Here is a 20459-nt window from a genome sequence, read left to right as displayed (position 1 = left end):
CTTCCTTGTTGACTTTGAGGAAGCAAGCAATCATATTGGGAATATCCACACGGCAAGGAACCACAGGCAGCCTTCAGTCAACAGCAAGCAAGAAGCTGAGGTCACCAGTCTGATAGTCATTAAGAACTGAATGCTGCTAACAACTATGTTGTTTGGAAGCAAACTGATCCCCAGTCAATTTTCAGATGAGACTACAACCCTGACTGTAGCTCTGTGAGACCCTAGGGCAGAATACCCAGCTAAGTCATGCCCAGACTCCCACAGAAGATATGAGATAATAAACATGTGTTGTTTTGAGCCTAACAACAACAAGTGTTGTGAAGTGTTTGCTAATACTGTTACATAGCAGTAGATAGCTAATACAATATTCAGAAGTAAACATTTATTTTGAGCTGCTCCTGAAGCAAGTCTAACTTGGTAAGTTGGCAGGGATGGTCATTTTCTATCATGTCATCTTCTGTTAAAAGACCAGCAATGGCTTGTTCTTGTGCACAGATTTAAATCTAAACTGCACAGCAACTTTACCTAAAATGTAAGATATTTTTACCAACTAGCCAAACCTGCTTCCCATGCAGTCATCAGTCTCATCTCTTTATTATTTTCCACATAACTGTTTGGCTGAGCCAATTTATCCACATTTCATTATGAACTTCCCTTGTTCATGAGAGTAAATCAGAAGCATTTCTCATTTTCAATTATTTTAAATGTACTATTACTATCATTAACTTTATGTGTTTAACCTTTTTAGTTCCACTGATTACATACATATAAAGGATAGAATGAAGGAATAAAAAGTTTCTAGGCCTGTTATGAACTTATAATTAACTTAAAGACAATGAACTTCCCTCTAATTTCAATTTGTCATTTGTAAATTAAGAAATAACAGAGTCTATAATAAAATGTATAGCAATTATTCAGGGATGTAAGATTTTAATTTCACAACACAGTTTTTCCCTAGGGAAGTACATACTTCTGTTGAGATGAAGATCCAAATACAAATCCAACATTACTTACCCGTAAATTCTTAATCTGCAAGGTTCCTTGTTCTTGTATAGTTGCTCTTGGATCTCTACCCAGAAAAGTAAATCCCTCCTTTAGCCAGCTAATTACAGGAAGAGGGTCACCAGTAGCTTTACATTTCAGTAATGCTGTACCATCTACTGCTAGCGTTTGGTTGGCTGGGCCTTGTAGAATTATAGGTGGAGGTCTATCTGTCAAAACTAAAGGACAAAGATATTTTTCAGGATATTTTAATTTTATGAAATTTGGTAGTCTTTATATCATCAGTAGTCTTATATCAAAAGTAAGATTAAAGCCCCAAAGTCATACATATTACTTATAATTTTTTCTGTAATATTCTACATCCATTATATATCTATCATCTATAATTACTATACATATACCTGTACGTATTTTACTGAAGCCATACTATATTTATAACTTACTCTGAGTTACCTATAATTAAGATGATGATAAGATAAATTCTGACACCTTAGAAAGGCTTAATCATATTAAAATTAAAATGTTGAGAGCTTATGGTAATCATTTGCAAAATGGCCATTTTATCTCTCATATGCATATTTAAGAAAGCCTGTGGAATATCACATGAGTACAATCAATTTTCACTTTTGCTTTTATTATAAATATATGAGTAATACGTAATTTTACCTTCATAGCACCAGTTGCCAGCTTTATTTATATAGACTATAATATTTTGATGATGTTAAAATATTAGACTATAAATAATTTATTCCTAAAATTGTGATATTGGGCTCTAGATTAGAGTAATATAATGTGGATGATATAATTTAATTAGTCTATACATTTAAGCAAAATAATCTAAAGACCATATTTATGACATGACAAAAATAGCGTTTTCATGAAAATTTGTGTTTACATATATATCCATTTTTGTGATCATTTGAGTAAAGTTTCCATAATTTCATAAACTTAGTTCACCGTGTTTTTTTTAATTGAATATTGATTTGTAGCAGTACCATCAGTGCCTTTAGAAGTATTATATAATGATTTAGGAAGTGTATCAGAATGTATAGTAATATTTAAATGGGTAATGAAAATATGGAATCAATTGGAGGCAGGCTTTCATCTACAATTCATTAGAAGACCATCTCATAATGAAACTGATATATCCAGGTCCAAGAAAGGATTTCTTAAGAGAAAGTTTTGTAAATTTCTCATAGGTTTTGGTTAATTATCCAAATATGCTCTTTATTATGTATAGTAATATATAATAATAACAAATATAATATTTATATATATATATATATATATATATATATATATATATATAAGTTCCACAAAAAGAAAAAGATGCTGAATCTGAATTATTGCTAAGCAACTGTGAAGAGTGCTTTTTCTCAGGAAGGTCATCTTGGATTACTATGTACATAATCAAAAAAAGTCATTTTGCTTATTAATGCTCTAATTTCCTTTGTCTACCAGCTTTTACAAATACCCGTTTATATGTTTATATATTTCTCAATCTATATGCATTTTTATTTGTAGAGTTCACAGTTTTGGGGAAAGACATTAAATCAAACAGCCCTTTTAGAGGCTACCATGAGAAAGCCAACTGATCTTGATTTAAAATAGAGGTCCCCTGCATGTCAAGACAGAGTGGACTTCCAATCAACCTAAACCTGTTATATCAAAATAAGTATTAAAATGTGCGTATATGTAGAAAACCTTATAAAAACCTAAGGAAAACAAGATTCTCTGTGTATTCTTTGCAAATAAAAATTAGATCCATTTAGTTCACTGCTTTTCTTGATCAAATTCTTCATTTTAGAAGTAAATTAAATAATCTTCAGAGAACGTGAAAGCACAATATTATACCAATTCTGACATATCTGGCAATAATTGTGCAAATAGATATTCAAGTTGAACGCTTTGTGGAATTTATTTTCTCTCTAAGTCAAAAATGGAAGGCCAATTCACCAAACATTATGAATAATTTTAAAATTCAGTAAGAAAAATGGGTCTGCATTACCAGAGAAGAAACTATTTATTAAATTTTATATAATGTTACTTTTTTGTTTCAAATTAAATATCTATATAGAATTCAGGTAACTTCTTATAACCTGCTCTTACTGTCATATCCTTGAAATCATTATATATGGGCAAAGGACATACAATTAGTTTCTTTTTTCTCTTTTTTACTGCCCAAATGAGTAGCTCATTGTCTTTTAAATGAATTTGATCAAAAAAGTAACTGAAAATCTCCTGGCCAGAAAGAACTTTCAGTTTCAAGGACGTTATGGGTGAAAGATGACCACAAGTTTCCATAACACTAAGGTCAGAGGTTAAATGAACATTTAGGGTTTCCAGTGATCTGTGAACAATTCCATGGTTTTCTCTAACTATGCATTGTGAATCCTCAATAAACCAATCATATAAGATCATGATGTGACATCTATTGTACATTTCTTCTCTCCAGTCCTTTTAGATTCTATTGGCTCTACTCAGAATTCTCATTACAATTTTCTAATTTTCTAAGAGAAGAAAAGAAATGAAGAACAGTGTTAATGAAATAATAAGAAGGTCTTTTAAAGGGATGTTTTGAAATTCAAGTGTATTAAAGATCTTAGCTCTACCTATAATAAGTAAAATTATCACTCAACAGCACCTTTCATCACCATTAACAATCTCATCTCATGTGAACACTTGAGTTAAAAATATTTCCAAGAAAGGAGTCTAAGTACAAAAACGTAACAACAGAAACATCGCTATAGATGTTTTGCTTGTTTTTCTGAACATGACATATGTTTTCATTCTACATTGGAATTTCATTTGGCTCTAAACTGCCCTGGATCATACCAAGCAACACGTTCAAAAGGAAAATGATGGCTTACGTATTATTAAACTGTTAACCAGTCTGAAAAATTCAAAACTATGAATAAAAGCTGAAGTCATCGGCCAATGTGGCAAGTTAATATTTAGAGACAGTTATTTATAATAAAGTGTGTGTGTGTGTGTGTGTGTGTGTGTGTGTGTGTGTGTGTGTTTAGGTCTTGAAGTTAGATTTCTTTACTGTCAAAATCAATAACTCTATAACCTCCATTCAACGTTTTTGCAAAAGTATCTTGACTTTGTGATTGCTTACGAAAGTAAAAATCAATGTAGCAATGAATATTCAAGCCACTTGTAACCAAATGTTCAGAGACATCTCAGTCATCAGATTTAAATTTCCTTATCACTCTTTTCAGTTTGACCACAGAACCAAAGCTAGAATTACTACTGGTATGAGAGATTATGTCAACAACAAACATAATTTCTCAAAACAAGTTTTCCTTTTCATTATATCAGGCACAATTTTGAATATCCACCTGTTTCATGAACCACATCAGTCATATCAACTGGCTCTTCTAAATCATCAACTTTGTTTTCTACAAATATGGTTTGCCTTCTTCATAACACTTTCTTCATTTAGAAACATTTAAAAGTCTGTCTTTTGTAAAATACCATAAGCAGCTATAGTGGAGTTCTTCAGCATTATATTTGGAATCTTTCATAGTAGTATAGAATAAAACTTAGGTTTTGGCCAGAATACCTTATTTTCCAAGTGTATGTTTCTAGACATTTTTTCCTAGTAGAAGAAAACATAGGAACTTAAAAAAGATTAATAATTATATGTTATTTCTTTTAAAGAAATATGGAGGTTTGAAGGATCGATGATCTTGTCCATGTAAAGGAAGAATTTCTTGGCACTATTACCCTTGAACCTGACTTCTTTCAGTTCCATAGCAGTAAATCTCTGCTGCATCAGCAGGTATGGCCATTAATGACTCAATATCCCCTCAGCTAATGTTTGTCTGTTCTATTTATTCCCATTCCTGACATGGCGCTGAATCAGGCAATACCATGGGCAGACATTAAAAAATACTGCCTTTCTATTAATTTTAAATGACCTTTTAATCTACATGTAAATTTGAATTGTATAAAAGCTCAGCAGAGAAAGAAGAGAATCAGAGAGGTCACAGCCCAAAGCTCTTTTATCGCAGAACCCAGTGTGGGAGGGTGCGGGTGTGGGGAGAATCAGAAACCCCACAAATCAAAGAGAGCAAGAGAGATTTTTTTAATTTAAGATATCAAAGAATATGGCTTAAATTAATGCTCAGAGGTTCACAAATATCTAAAACTCCCTACGTGTCAATTGTGACAAAAAAGCTCTTGGGAAAAAAAAATCAGACATGAAGAGCGCTGCATGGTCTTCAACTTTCACCTGAATCAGGTGCTTCAGTTAAGATTTGTAGTGCATACATACAAATAAAAAAATAGTTTTAGCATCCACTTGTAGTTTGGAAGGTATTTAATTAATTTAACTTTGAATGTATAATTGACACATCATAGGATGTCATAATGTGATTGGCTAAGTGAAAAGTCATCTCTGTTTCCACTGATAATAAAGATTATATCTCTCTCTCCTCTAGTAAAATAAGATTATTACTATCCATTAGAAGCAATCATATCAGCACAAGACTGAATAAAAATACACAGCTAACATTCCTATTTCTATTTCACTAAAATAATGCATCACTATATTTTTAAGAATAAAATAGATTGTGTTTGATGTTCTTCTTTGGGAAAGTAAATGGTATTAAATCAGGGAGAATTAGAAACTATTAAGAATGTTATTTTACCTAGATTCAAACTTAGAAGATAAGCATTAATTTTAAGGATTTAACTAACAGGTCAGAGAATTTCATAGTTTTGAAATAAAAATCATTATTTTCAGAAAACAAATTCTAATAATATCACACCATCAGTAACTTCCAGCTGAGCTTTTGCTAAAATGCTTCCTGCCACGGTTAGGGCCTGGCAGATGTAGTAACCCGCGTCCGAGCGCTGAGTGTCGGTAATTGTAAGGTCCCCGGCTGGCGACACAGAACATCTGCTGTTGGCCTGTTGGGGTTGATTTGGGAAAAGCAGGTTCTGTGGAAACAAACACAATGTTACTAAGAAATCTCTTCTCACTCAGAAGGAAAATTATATTAACAACAGCTACTGCAGTTAGAGAAATGTGGCTGGAAAAAGAAAACACAAAGATTTAAAAATACGGTACCGAAAGGGTTAAAGGCCACACAGTGAGTCTCACTGGGAAACTTTTTTCCCATCATGGGAAAATGATGTGCTCTAAGAAGCGAGCATGCTCTGGCTGAAGGAACAATCATCTAGGTCTGGATCGTGACCTTTTACTCTCTGCCTGACTTTCTGTGAGTTACTGAACAGTTTTGAAACGCGGTTTCCTCATCTGTAAAATGGACATAATAATGCTCATCTGACTCAACTCATAAGACATCGTGAGAATCTGGAATGTAACATCAATTGTGTATGTGTTTTATAAACTGCAGACCACCAAAGAACGCAAAAATATTTTCTGCTGACCCTTTTGAATATTTGACATAAGTAACTGGATTTCTCCTAAAGGTATTCAGAAGTGTGTGACTGAGACTGACACAGAGAGACAGCTGAATCTCCTTCTGCTGTAAGATTTCTGCAGGTTGTAACAGCTTTGAAAGGAGCTAGGTATAAAGGCTACCGTCTGAGCAAGATTAACCAAATCACTGAAAATAAAAAGAAGATGCGGGATGTTTCTGAAGGATGCGTGTGATGGTAAAGAATTTCATAATATTACCCTTTCCAAAAATAAAAGGTTCTTTAGTTTCCTATATAACTCATATTAAATACAAGCAGCCAAATCACGAAATTGTGAACGTTCTTATAGGAGAGCAGTAGTGATAACCTGGATGACCTATGTTACTTTACTGTTGTTCAATTAAAAAAAAATTTGGATATAATAAATTATATTGAGATATGCTTCCAAGTTGGATTATAAATAAGGACATATCAATTTTTATGTTGTATTTACTTACAAAAAAGAACATTATAACCCTCTGGGATCTGTTTCTCGACATAGTAATTAATTTTCCAGGTTTGTAATTAAACAGTTTCAATATGTTACAATCAGGAGGTAATAACATTCAATTAAAGGCATAAGACACATTTTCCCCTTAAAATGTTTCTACCCTTGAAGTAATACCAATGAAAGAGGATAAAATAGGGTATTAACACTTTTCAATTACGCTAAATGACTTTAATCCTGCGAATGAGGTCCTACTTTAATTAGAAGCTCTTCTCTTTATTGCAACATGATGGATGTCCACTTTATTAGATTCGAGTGTGACACTGTAAGCCCACTTTACATAAACATACTATGTTATTAAACCTTTTCCAAAAGAGGTGATGTTTGCTAGCATGTCAGGAATATAATCTCAAAATGCTATTGCCTTCCTATAAAATTTGTATTACTATATAAGGCTAGACTTTTTCATACATATGAAGCATAATTTGAGAACAAGCTAATTCTCCTGTGGAATCCAAATATATTACTGAAATAAACCATCTGAAAGAGAAGGGTCTAAATTTTAAAGCCACTTGGAAATGATACAATAACTCAAAGTGTGCACTTTCCTACAATTAGCCATTAGAATACTAATTTACATAGCACTAATACATCAGATGGGCTTAATTCTCCCCGGGATCTCTTCCTCTACAATGTGTTATCAGTCCACCTTCTAAATGATTCGATGACATGAAAAATGGCATATGATTGAGGTTAACCCATCATTTTTATTCCCTGTTTGTATGACATAGGCAAAAGAAAATGGATGACAAGCAAAACCCAGGAATTCTACAGAGCTCTTCTTGCCTTGAAGTGCCTGGGTATCCTATTAGTGCTAATTGGCATTATCAGCACATATTGAGGAATATGGACCATTAAGTCCAGGCTCTTAACTCTCTATACTGATGGATAGTCATAGATCACTGTAAAAATTGGATACTGCAGACAGTAAGACCAATTTATTTTTCCTAATGTCCCAATTCATGATTTGAAAATTTACAATTTGCTCAAGCATTTCTCTTTTGTTCTCATTCACAATCTCCTTTCTCTCTCTCCCCTCTCCTCTCTCCCCCAACCCCTCTGTCTAATGTGAGGGAGATAGGTGAAATAAAGAAAACGAGGCCTAAGATTATAATCAAATCAAATCACCTAACTCGAAAATTTTTCCCAGAGATTAATATCTCTGGAATTACATGCCACTTTGTCAAATAACAGAAAAAGAAATACTTTAATGTTATTTGATCATTACTTGTTTAAAAAACATTAAAACACAACGTAGCATATTTAAATATCATGCTCATCGGGCCACAAGACCAATACACATTTTATGCAATAGCATGTATAAACCTGAAGCTATTTTAGGGCATGTGATTTATACATGATATAGCTGTATCTACATGATAACAAGTTATAATGAGATTTAACTCACTACATGGATTTAAAGTGTAAATCTGCAACAAATTGCTTTATAACATTATATTTGTATCATTTATAAATAAATAATATATTCACATACATATATTTACTATCAGTGGCTTGAGAAAGTAACTTCTGTGGACCCCATACCTCCCCGAATGGATGGAGGGAAGGAGCTACAGGCAGGAGTGAGAATCTTGACAGGCTACCAGGGCTCTCCAGGTTCATCCCCTCCTGCCTTCTCAGGCACGATGTGGGTCTGGGGACAGAGGTGACCAGAGTGGTGCTGCGCTTCTGTGCGTGGGCAGAGGGATACCTCTGGCCCTAGCAGCCTGGCCTGAGCGGAAGCATGAACTTGCCACTTCAGTCAGGAACAAGGGAAGGCAGATGCATTCTGCATTTTCCCCATTTCTAACCTTCAAAATGTGTAAAGCATTTTTACATATAAACTAACTTAATCACATAATCTTCATAACTTATGTGAAGTAAAATATATTATCTTCAAATTTTAGATTAAGAAAATGAGCTTCAGTAAATTTAAACAGTGCTACAAAGATTGTAAAAAACAGAGGGAAAATGGCTTTAGAATTCTTTCCTTTTTCAGGGTACGTGTGTGTGTGTGTGTGTGTGTGTATGTTCAAGTGTGTTATAACTATATCATGTTGCTTTACACTCACTTTAGAGTTTGGGATGTTTTAATCTGAGAGCAATTTTTAAGTGAAGAATCAAGGAAGTCTATGAGTAGAAATCTATTGTATAGTTACTAACTGATAAAAAAAGATGGCAATTAAGTCCTGGAACAATCCTGATGTGGGATAAGGCAGTGGCCAGAACTTTACCTTATCCTTCTCATCACTATATTTCCATCCCACAAATCATGGGGGAAGTGAATCCAACAAAGAGCACTGAGGAAAGGAAGAAAGATAATTTGCCTGTCCATACTAAGATGTTGAAACTGCTAGCTTGGAGTGGTACAGAACTGTACAGGAATTCACAACAATGCAAAATGACGGCTGAGGGAAACTTCCTGATGTCTCTCTACCCAGATAATCATACACGAGTTTTGATCAACAGGTTCTCTTAACTTAGTCTAAAGCATTTTCCGTCTCTGGCAAAGTTTTTAGATTGCCTGAGACTTTTAATCATGGTTTCCGTGTTTGCCCAGGAAATTCTTCCAGAACTTTTACTAACACCAGAGGGTGCTGAGGAGGAACACCACTAGGTCTCTTCCTGCGAACTATATGCCTCCTTCGGAATGCTTCTGGAGAGACTAGAACGAAAATTATCTCTAGGTCCCTCAGGAATGCACAGGTAAGTCTTTAGACAAAGAACTCAGTTTCTGATCTGGTTTAAGCTGGAAGTTCCACTCATTGCCTCAGAACCTAGAGGCCTGTGCTTGTCCAAGTTTGGACCAAGTTCTAAATGAGAAAACTGGTGTATTCAATTCGCTTTTAGCAGAGTCTGAGAGATCATGCTGCCCGGAGAGGGCCCGGAGAGGACAAACCAGGGCACAGCAAAGACCAGACAAGTGTTGGTTTTTTTCTGGTATTTAATGTATTATTTCCTGTCTAACCCCACTATGAGGGAATCCAGAAGGGATGATGGAAGAAAATATTTCTCCTACTCTTAAATGGAAGCGTGCTTAAATTAACGGTAAAGAAAAGGTATTTATACTATATATCTATGAAAGGGGGTTGAAACTAGTTTCTAGGCTGATTAATAATGGAAATATTTTTGACTGTTTTACATTTGCCCAGGATGTCCTAAGTGCTTTATATATACTAACTCACTTACTTATCCCAATGTAGCTCAATGCAAGAAAGCAAACTTACCTTTCTGTTAGGAGATTTTAAACAGCTACGGGTTAGACTTTTTCAGATAATTTGGTTATACTGCATTGTATCTATTTGACGTAAGATAAAAATATTAGAGAATTAACACTAGAAAAAAAGAATGTTATATTAAAGCATCTGACTCCCGCTAATTTTAGAATTAATTGGTCTCTTTTTCAGAAATAAAATAAATTCAACATTGACAACAAGAAAGGAAAGACAAACTTTGAGGATCACTAGAGACGGGGAGTTCAGAGATTTCAGAAAAGCAGTCAAGGCTTACACTCACCTGGCTGCCTTCTTTTTGCCAAAAAACTGCTGGCTGTGGGTTTCCTTTAGTTTCACAGGGAAATGTCACTGTACGACCTTGAGCAACAATCTGATCTCTTGGCCTAACCACAAACTGTGGAGGAGCTATAATTTAAAAGGAAAGAAAGTGTGTCAATATAAACTGTTGACAAAGAAAAATATATCAAAGAGAAAATCTGATACTAGGTGGATTGCTCAGTGCCAGACAGAGGCTACAGTTTTTTATTTATTTTTAAGCATTTCTCAAAACACAATGGGGAAAGAAAAAAGAGCACTATATCAAATGTGAGGAAAGAAGTAAATGTATTCATAGACACACTTTAAATGTACACTGTAAATCCTGCAGCCCCTATACTTGCATAGGAAAATAGATTTGTAATGATATTCTAAAGTTTTTAAGAAAAAACATAGTTCCCCAATATGGTTTTGTGTTTTGAATGAAGACAGAAAAAGAAGCATTGCATTACTCAAATATCTCCTTCCTGTGAAATCAATCTACTAACAAACATTAATTGTTCTTGTAATATTTGCAAGACATTGTACTGGGCACAGGGATACCAGAAGGAATAAAATATGATACCTATTCTCAAAGTGCTGATATTCTAGACCTGAGGAGTTGAAGTGTTGAAAATATCAAAGAATTGAAGAGATGGGAATTACATACAAAGATAACTAACAATATAAAGAAACATATGAAAGTGGTTGATTCTATTTAATTCATTTCATTTAGATCAATAAGCATTCGGCAATTACTATGTTCCCCTACTGGGCACTAAAGATACACAGATAAAATCATCTACCCTGCAGCCATGAAGGTACTCATAGTCTAAGAGAAAACACAAAACATGATCATGATGACAACAACAACAGCAAAATTAAAACAACAATTCTCTAAGGCTGTGGTAAGTTCAATGATAGAGGTGCTCTCAGAGCACAGAGGAGAAGCACTTAAATTATAGTACACATCATAAGTGTGATAGGACTCAGGAGAGAGGGATCCCTTTGTGTTACGGTAGCTGTGAAAGGCTTTATGCAGGAGGTGGACATTATGGAGACTTGGAAGAAGGGGTGGCATTTAGAGAAGTGGAGAAGTGAACATATTCCAAGCAAGGAGCTAACTGAGCAAAGTGTAAGAAGCAAGAACACATCTAGCATACAGTGTGTAATCCCAAAGGAATGGCAAGTCCCCATTGTAGAAACAGCATTGGCTACAAAAGATAGATTTGTATCCAGTCTAAGAATGGCCTGAGAAGACAAACTGAGGATTTTATTCCGACTCTTTCTAAGCTGAGGAGTGATAAATGTAAAGCAAAAATTTTGGAAGCTTTAACCCTCTAATGAATGTAGTATATAGATTGTGAGCGAGACAGATCGGTGAATAAAGTAGGGAGGCTGACTGGAAGGCCAGTAAAATGGTGTAGGCAAAAATAATGAGACCTAGGTACAAGGAGCTCCAGTAGAAAATAAAGGGATGGGGTAAAAATGCTAAGGAAGTTCAGATTTAAATTTGGGGCTAATTATAAAGAGAAAGAAGAAAGTGAAAAACAGCAGACTGTGTAACTGGACGTTTTCACAAGGACATCTTCTTCATACTAAAATCCACTCCTGTTGAAGAGAAAACAGCATGTTTATTCTATGACTTTTCTAATCATCTGTTTCCAGTGTAACTCCTGGCTTATACTAGAAAACTTAAGACCAAGAAAAAAACTTTAAAATGAACTCGAATTTTTAGAATCCAGTGTACATGGCCACAGTCCTAAAATTTGAGCGCTGAAGAATTTTAACAGCAAGCATCATTCGGTAAAGTCCTTTACCCAGAATTCTTTCAGTCCTTTAGGAGTACATAACTGTAGGTCCAAGAACGGAGTAAATGTAGGGTATCCTCAAACATGCAACCAGTTACTCATCCTTACAAGAATGTTAGCATAGAAACAGCAGCAGCATTTTTTCAAAAAACTCAAGAGATTTGTAGTGGCTTATTTTTTGGTGTCCTGTTTTACTGCCTCCTAATTCAACACATTCAACACACACCTCAGAGACAGAAGGAATAAATCTACTAAGTGAAATTTTCTTCTACAGCTATAGATAATAGCAGACTCAGTTTAAAAGGATGAAGAACCCAGATTTATGGATCTATTTGAACAGGACATGATTTATGTTGCCCTGTATTTTCAGGAGATTACTTGCTTCTTATGATCTTCTTGTTATTTCTACACAATTCCACTGAATCGGCAGATACATTGATTTTTGTTCCATTTTTTCTAATATGAATGATAGTTTAAATCAACATTACAAAATTACTTTAGGTACGACTCTTAAAACACTGCAGTGTCCATTTTTCAATAGAGATGTGAAACCACCGATAGTTATACACACAAATACTTAAGATTGGTCTCTATCATCTGTAATATCTAAGAAAAATTATATACATTAAAAAAAATTTAAAGATCAATGTATATTTCTTTACTTCTTAGTAATTCTATGAAAAAAAGTTTACTGCCAACATGGACACTAAGTAAGAAGTACTGAGTAACTTAGCTTGTACCTCATTATCAAAAATAAAAACTAAAATAAAAGTCAATATAGTAAAAATCAGTTAACAGTCTTTGATGAAAATCACATACACAGCTTATTAGTTCATCTGTATTGCTTTGGACCAGAAGGAATTTGAATTGGCTCTCATAACTAGCTGGTAAAACTAGTTAGTAAAAATTTAGAGGCCCATATGAACCATAAAATCCTTCTTTATATAATTTTTTAAAAGTAATAACTGAGAATACACATGATTAAAATCATCAGACGAAACAACAAATGAAAGCAATGAAAACATATTTTATAGTTTTAAGCATATTATGCTAACTCTGTTTATCTATCATCTATCTCAGTAAAATTACCATTTGTACTTTAAATATTAAACTATAGACTTCTTAAATTTGATTTTTCAAGCTTTCAAAAACCTTTGGATAGATGAGCGATTTTGTAAAATGCTTTTGGAATCCAGATCCTACAATTTTAACACAGCTGCTAAAACATAACCCCCAAAATAAGGACGGGCGAATAACCAAATCTATCGATCCACTTTATGAAAAAGATATGATTCATCTATTTACTCGTTCAAAAATGTATTGACTAGCTACAAACTATGATACATTCTGCTTGGTACAGGAGATAGAAAACAGAATAAAAAATTGTTCATAGCCTATGGCAGAGACTTCCTATTAAATGAATAAATAAAAACAAATACAGCAGAATATGATTTGTATAATAATAGAAATATGCAGGGGGCATCAGGGGAAAAAGTGTGGAAGCGCACAAACTAGATCAAGTAACTGCTGAGGAAAAAAGAGGAAAGATGCCAGGAGATGGCTATGTTTGAATTGTGCTTTGAAGCACAAGTAAGAGTTCACGAGATGGAGAGGACTCAGGTCACCTGGGACAGAGAGAGGCAGACACAGGCAGAGACCTGTGGAAGCAGATGTGCTGGGAGGATATAAATGATTTTAAAAATAAACTCAGGGATGCAGACGTGACATAGGTAGGGTGAGATAATTTATGCTAAAGGAGCTTAAATTTTGCCCTAGAAAGTATGGAGATCTTTTCACAGATGCTTATGCAAGAAAGATATAATTAGGTTGTGTTCTAGAAAGAATGCTCTTCCTAAAAGAGAAAAGGCAGATATGAGGTTGAAAAATCTTAGCAAGTTGGGACAGCAAATCCAGTTGAGAATTGCTATATTCATAGTAGCACCTAAATATAATATTTCATAAGAATTCTTAAAGGACAAAGAAATTCTGCAATATCACAGTGCAATATTTACCACTGATGATATAATCTAAAAGACCAGGAAATCAAAGTTTCTTGAGTTTTTACTCAGTAATGAATTTTTAAAGACTAGTAACGAAATGCTATCAGCATTTGTGTTATTCATGCTATGAAATATCCTTTCATGTGATGTTTATATATATTGTACTTTTATTCCAAGTTATTATAAATACACTGTATTTCTAATGTACCAAATTACTTCTTGTCACCTGAAATTAAATCACACTGATCTTGCTGAAACTAGAATCACCTTTTCATTTTTAAAATTAAAAAATAAAGATATTAAAGCATTTAACAAAGCAAAAGATTTTAAAAGTATTCAAGTCTCTGAAAATGTACATTTTTTTTATTGTCATCTGAAGTTGAGCCACCAAAACCAACTGCATCAATCACTTTTACTTCTGTAGACTCTCCTTCTCTGCCCAAGACCTATACTGTAATCTTCTGTGAAGGGATATCAGCTGAAGGACTTTATTTTTGAGGTTTCAAAATGAAAAACTGCATCAATAATTCTTCTGATAACACTTCACAGTTTCAGTATTTCTGCCAGGTGGCAGTGAAAATGGTTTGAAAAGACAGTACTTGGCCGATGGCACCAATAGGAGGGAGTAGGCAGAGAGGTGGCATTTTATCAACACAGCACGATAGCACAAAGTGTGCTATACACAAAATGGATTTTCTATGATGGCTCTCATTAAATATGAAAAAACACAACTAGGTCCTCAGGATGACAATCCAAAACACATATTTAAACCCAATGTGAATTAAAGAGTTTGAGTTATAAACTCCAGAAGAATATGCTAGTTATAGAAATGGCAATTCTCATATATTTCGAAGACGGAAGACTATAAAATACACATTTTTTATGTCTTCTCTAAAACCTGAAGCATTAGACAAATCTCTTGTAACTATGATGTAACGACCGACTTGCTTAACCTATTAAGTGACGATACTTTATTGCTTCAGCTATAACAAGAAATGAAATGAAGAAAACAGAGTGGCACAATTCAATGTTCAATTACACATGTACTAGTTAAAAACAATAGCTCCTTAAGAAAAGTACCTTGTGTGATTTCCAGAGGACTAGACCCAGATATAAAAAGGTCAATTAAGATTAGAGGTCTGTCTCAATGGTGAAAAACTGAAACCATTTCCTCTAAGATCAGGAACAAGACAAGGTTGCCCACTCTTACCACTATTATTCAACATAGTTTTGGAAGTTTTAGCCACAGCAATCAGAGAAGAAAAAGAAATAAAAGGAATCCAAATTGGAAAAGAAGAAGTAAAACTGTCACTGTTTGCAGATGACAGATACTATACATAGAGAATCCTAAAGATGCTACCAGAAAACTACTAGAGCTAATCAATGAATTTGGTAGAGTAGCAGGATACAAAATTAATGCACAGAAATCTCTTGCATTCCTATACACTAATGTTGAAAAACCTGAAAGAGAAATTAAGGAAACACTCCCATTTACCACTGCAACAAAAAGAATAAAATACCTAGGCATAAACCTACCTAAGGAGACAAAAGACCTGTATGCAGAAAACTATAAGACACTGATGAAAGAAATTAAAGATGATACAAACAGATGGAGAGATATACCATATTCTTGGATTGGAAGAATCAACATTGTGAAAATGACTATACTATAAGATTCAGTGCAATCCCTATCAAACTACCACTGGCATTTTTCACAGAACTAGAACAAAAAATTGCACAATTTGTATGGAAACACAAAAGACCCCAAATAGCCAAAGCAGTCTTGAGAAAGAAAAATGGAGCTGGAGGAACCAGGCTCCCTGACTTCAGACTAAACTACAAAGCTACAGTAATCAGTATGGTACTGGCACAAAAACAGAAATATAGATCAATGGAACAGGATAGAAAGTCCAGAGATAAACCCACGCACAAATGGTCACCTTATCTTTGATAAAGGAGGCAAGCGTATACAATGGAGAAAACACAGCCTCTTCAATAAGTGGTGCTGGGAAAACTGGACAGCTACATGTAAAAGAATGAAATTAGAACACTTCCTAACACCATACACACAAAAAAACTCAAAATGGATTAAAGACCTAAATGTAAGGCCAGACACTATAAAACTCTTAGAGGAAAACATAGGCAGAACACTCTATGACATAAATCACAGCAAGATCCTTTTTGATCCACCTCCTAGAGAAATGGAAATAAAAACAAAAATAAACAAATGGGACCTAATGAAACTTAAAAGCTTTTGCACAGCAAAGGAAACCATAAACAAGATGAAAAGACAACCCTCAGAATGGGAGAAAATATTTGCAAATGAAGCAACTGACAAAGGATTAATCTTCAAAATATACAAGCAGCTCATGCAGCTCCATATCAAAAAAACAAACAACCCAATCCAAAAATGGGCAGAAGACCTAAACAGACATTTCTCCAAAGAAGATATACAGATTGCCAACAAATACCTGAAAGGATGCTCAACATCACTAATCATTAGAGAAATGCAAATCAAAGCTACAATGAGGTATCACCTCACACCAGTCAGAATGGCCATCATCAAAAAATCTACAGACAATAAATGCTGGAGAGGGTGTGGAGAAAAAGGAATCCTCTTGCACTGTTGGTGGGAATGTAAATTGATATAGCCACTATGGAGAACAGTATGGAGGTTCCTTAAAAAACTAAAAATAGAACTACCATACGACCCAGCAATCCCACTATTGGGCATATAGCCTGAGAAAACCATAATTCAAAAAGAGTCATGTACCACAATGGTCATTGCAGCACTATTTACAATAGCCAGGACATGGAAGCAACCTAAGTGTCCATCAACAGATGAATGGATAAAGAAGATGTGGGACATATATGCAATGGAATATTACTCAGCCATAAAAAGAAACAAAATTGAGTTATTTGTAGTGAGGTGGATGGACCTAGAGTCTGTCATGCAGAGAGAAGTAAGTCAGAAAGAGAAAAACAAATACCGTATGCTAACAGATATATATGGAATCTAAAAAAAAAAAAAAAAAAAAGGTTCTGATGAACCTAGGGGCAGGAAAGGAATAAAGACACAGACATAGAGAATGGACTTGAGGACACAGGGAGGGGGAAGAGTAAGCTGAGACGAAGTGAGAGTAACAGTGACATATATACACTACCAAATGTAAAATGGATAGCTGGTGGGAAGCAGCTGCATGGCACAGGGAGATCAGCTCAGTGCTTTGCGACCACCTAGAGGGGTGGGATAAGGAGGGTGGGAGGGAGACGCAAGAGGGAGGGGATATGGGGATATATGTATACGTATAGCTGACTCACTTTGTTATACAGCAGCAACTAACACAACATTGTAAAGCAATTATACCCCAATAAAGATGTTAAAAAAAAATTAAGGAAATTTTATCAAGAAACTAAATATAAGACCTAATAAAATAAAAGGTCTTAGAAGAAGACACAGGAAAAAAAAAAAAAAGATTAGAGGTCTGGTACTGTTCACTCAAAACTGTGTTTTTGAGAATTTAAATACAATGCACAGTAAATTAGATTTGATTTCTGCTAAGCTATGCTTTGATACTGCATTCAGCCCAAGCTGGCTTCAATCAAAGTCACGCTACAGCTCTGTTACGCTAATGCCCACTGCTGTGAGTGAGTGGGTGATACGGAAATCAGATGGCTGAACACGAGTAGGAAGCATAGGCCTTGCATGAGGTGGGCTTGGAGATGTGGGATGGGGAACCCTAAAGGTTATCACATCATGTTCAGAGTTGTTTTTACAGGAAAATATGACTTTCTATGGCAGACATGAACATGGAGACAGTCATGAAGAAGTTGCATACATTAATATGTGATAGGGTGGTTACAGGCACACCCAGCAGCTCTTCCTTTGGGTACAATTTTGCACCTGAGTGAATACGCTTCTTCTTCTGTAACAATAAAGATTATGAACTTTGTATCCTAAACTCAAGTATAAAATTTTTTTGCTATTTAATGTTGTTTGCTTGTTAAATTATAATATATTCTATAAGCATATTTGAAACACACATTCTTCCATCATTTGCTTGTTTTAAAGATATGCAAGTTGAAAACTGCTTAATACAACAACAATAATTAAAATTAATTGAGTGCTTATTAAGTGCCAGGAGGTGTGTTAAACCATCCACAGGCATTATCTCATTTAATATTCAAAGAGCCCTATGTCTTAACTTCTATCATTATGATGTAAAGACCAGAAAATTGAATCTCATGAAGGCTTTTAAAGATTAAATCAATAGATAGGAAGAAGGACTTGAATTCTGATCCATCTGATATAGTTGGAACTCTTAAACACATATGGTTCACTTCAAACCATATGACTAACTGAGAATCTGTCATGTCTATTACCAAACTGAAGGGTAAGAATTATATGCTATAATTTCCAATATGGTATAATGTTGTTAAAATCATAACATGTTTTTCCTAAATAATTGCTTTTATTGTTAAAGTACATAAAACCTATAATCTTGCTCTTTCTGTGCCACCTGTAAGTACAACCTTTCTTAAGTATACTTATTTCAAGTGATTCTTTATTCAAAAACCTACAGTGCTTTTTCTATTGCTTGCCATTGCAATGCTTGCAAATCATTCTCCTCTGTGTAGCATTTTGTCTTCCATCAGCTGGCCCAGGGTTTTACCATCCTGATGCTCACCTGTCCCCAAACTAGCTGCAACATTTCAGCAGACCAGTCTACTTTCAATCACTTGCATGCGTATTTGCTTGTCCTAGTGGTTAATCCATCTTGATATCTATTATCCTTTGATCCACTTTGTCGACAACGATTAACCTGAACACACTCTAATCTTGTACTTTTCTTGTGTTCTTCCCACTTAAGGTACTTGCCCTTGTTTGTATTGTCTTGTTTCTATATTTGTTCCCCCTGCCTGTGTGCCTTGATTCTTCTGTTCCATTGTAAACTCTTAGTGTTATGGTGTGCTGTCTACTATTTTGCAATGAAATGGTATCTTTATTTGGCCTGGAAAATCTCCAAATAGTCAACACTAAATAAAATTCTTGATTTAAAGCAAATACTCTCATTTTTTTCCATCTCATCATATTAAAGAATATGATGCATTCTTACCAATGACAGTAACTCACTATTATAGTAATTTGGGTGGGGAGAAGTCAAAGAAAATATGTTTGAAAAATTTTCCTAACTGATTCTTATATGCCCCTCTGTAAAGAATGCCCAATATACTAAATGAAAATCTATAACTTAAAGACTATAAATGAGTAGCCACCACCCCAGAGTGACAAAAACAACATAAAAATGTTTACCAATTCTAAAAGTTCCTGCAAAAAAAATTAGTTAATAGGCTTGGCCTCAGCAACAAGAAATAGCAAAAATGCATTTCATTAACATGAAATGTAGAGCAGGAGTAAGAGATGAATGTTTACTCAGTAATCAGAACAGGCTGGCTTCTAATTGATAAATGATTCTTCAACTTATTTAATTCTATTTAATTTTTACTATTTAACACTTCACTTGATTTCAAAAGAATTTCTGTTAATAATACTGAAAATGTATAATGTCATAAAAATATTTGATTTGAAACTTATTAACACATAATCCATTTCAGAGGAAGTAACGAATTTATAATGAAAAATATAACTTACGGATATAGGATATAAAATGATCATTTTTATAAACCCCATTTAATCACAGTTTGTTCATTTGCCACTATTTTTCAGGAATATAAACGATCAAATTGCTAAATTACCTACCTTTCCAATTAATCATTTTCTTACTGAGTCCATGGCAATAACTCTTCTGGATGAGTGCTGTGATTTCTTTCTCAGCCAGTACCTTACTTCTAACTAATATTAAAAATTCTTATTCCATAACAAAAACCAATATCTATACCTTTTTTCAACAATAATCTAATAATCTCTCTCTCAATATATATGTTATATATATATATATGCTTTCTTAATGTCAAAATGAAAAAGTAAAACTACTAAATAGTCTGTTGTTTTCATAAATATGGAAAGTATAGTGGTCAAAAAAATAAAATGACTGAAATGAATCAAAATCTTTAGATTCTTCATCTATTTAGATTTCATATTCTACTCTCCACCTATGAGAGCCCTCGCATGTACAAACTGCATTCAATCCTTGTATGAGTAAAGACGTGTTGC

The 20459-nt window shown here is 34.2% G+C and overlaps 1 protein-coding gene across 5 annotated transcripts in view; it reads right to left on the bottom strand.

Annotated features, from left to right (window-relative positions):
- The window catches only part of ROBO2 (roundabout guidance receptor 2), a 572640-nt gene that overhangs the window by 88687 nt on the left and 463494 nt on the right, over nucleotides 1-20459 (bottom strand). For all 5 annotated transcript variants that reach the window (XM_061194027.1, XM_061194028.1, XM_061194031.1 and 2 more), the window contains exons 8-10: nucleotides 10460-10584; nucleotides 5781-5952; nucleotides 1015-1220 (exon numbers count right to left, since the gene is read on the bottom strand). In XM_061194027.1, the coding sequence (XP_061050010.1) occupies nucleotides 1015-1220; nucleotides 5781-5952; nucleotides 10460-10584 (503 nt within the window). The remainder of the gene's footprint in view (nucleotides 1-1014; nucleotides 1221-5780; nucleotides 5953-10459; nucleotides 10585-20459) is intronic.

The sequence above is a fragment of the Eubalaena glacialis genome, chromosome 6, assembly GCF_028564815.1.
Source record: "Eubalaena glacialis isolate mEubGla1 chromosome 6, mEubGla1.1.hap2.+ XY, whole genome shotgun sequence".
Lineage (NCBI taxonomy): Eukaryota > Metazoa > Chordata > Mammalia > Artiodactyla > Balaenidae > Eubalaena > Eubalaena glacialis.
This window is presented reverse-complemented; position numbering and strand designations above follow the sequence as displayed.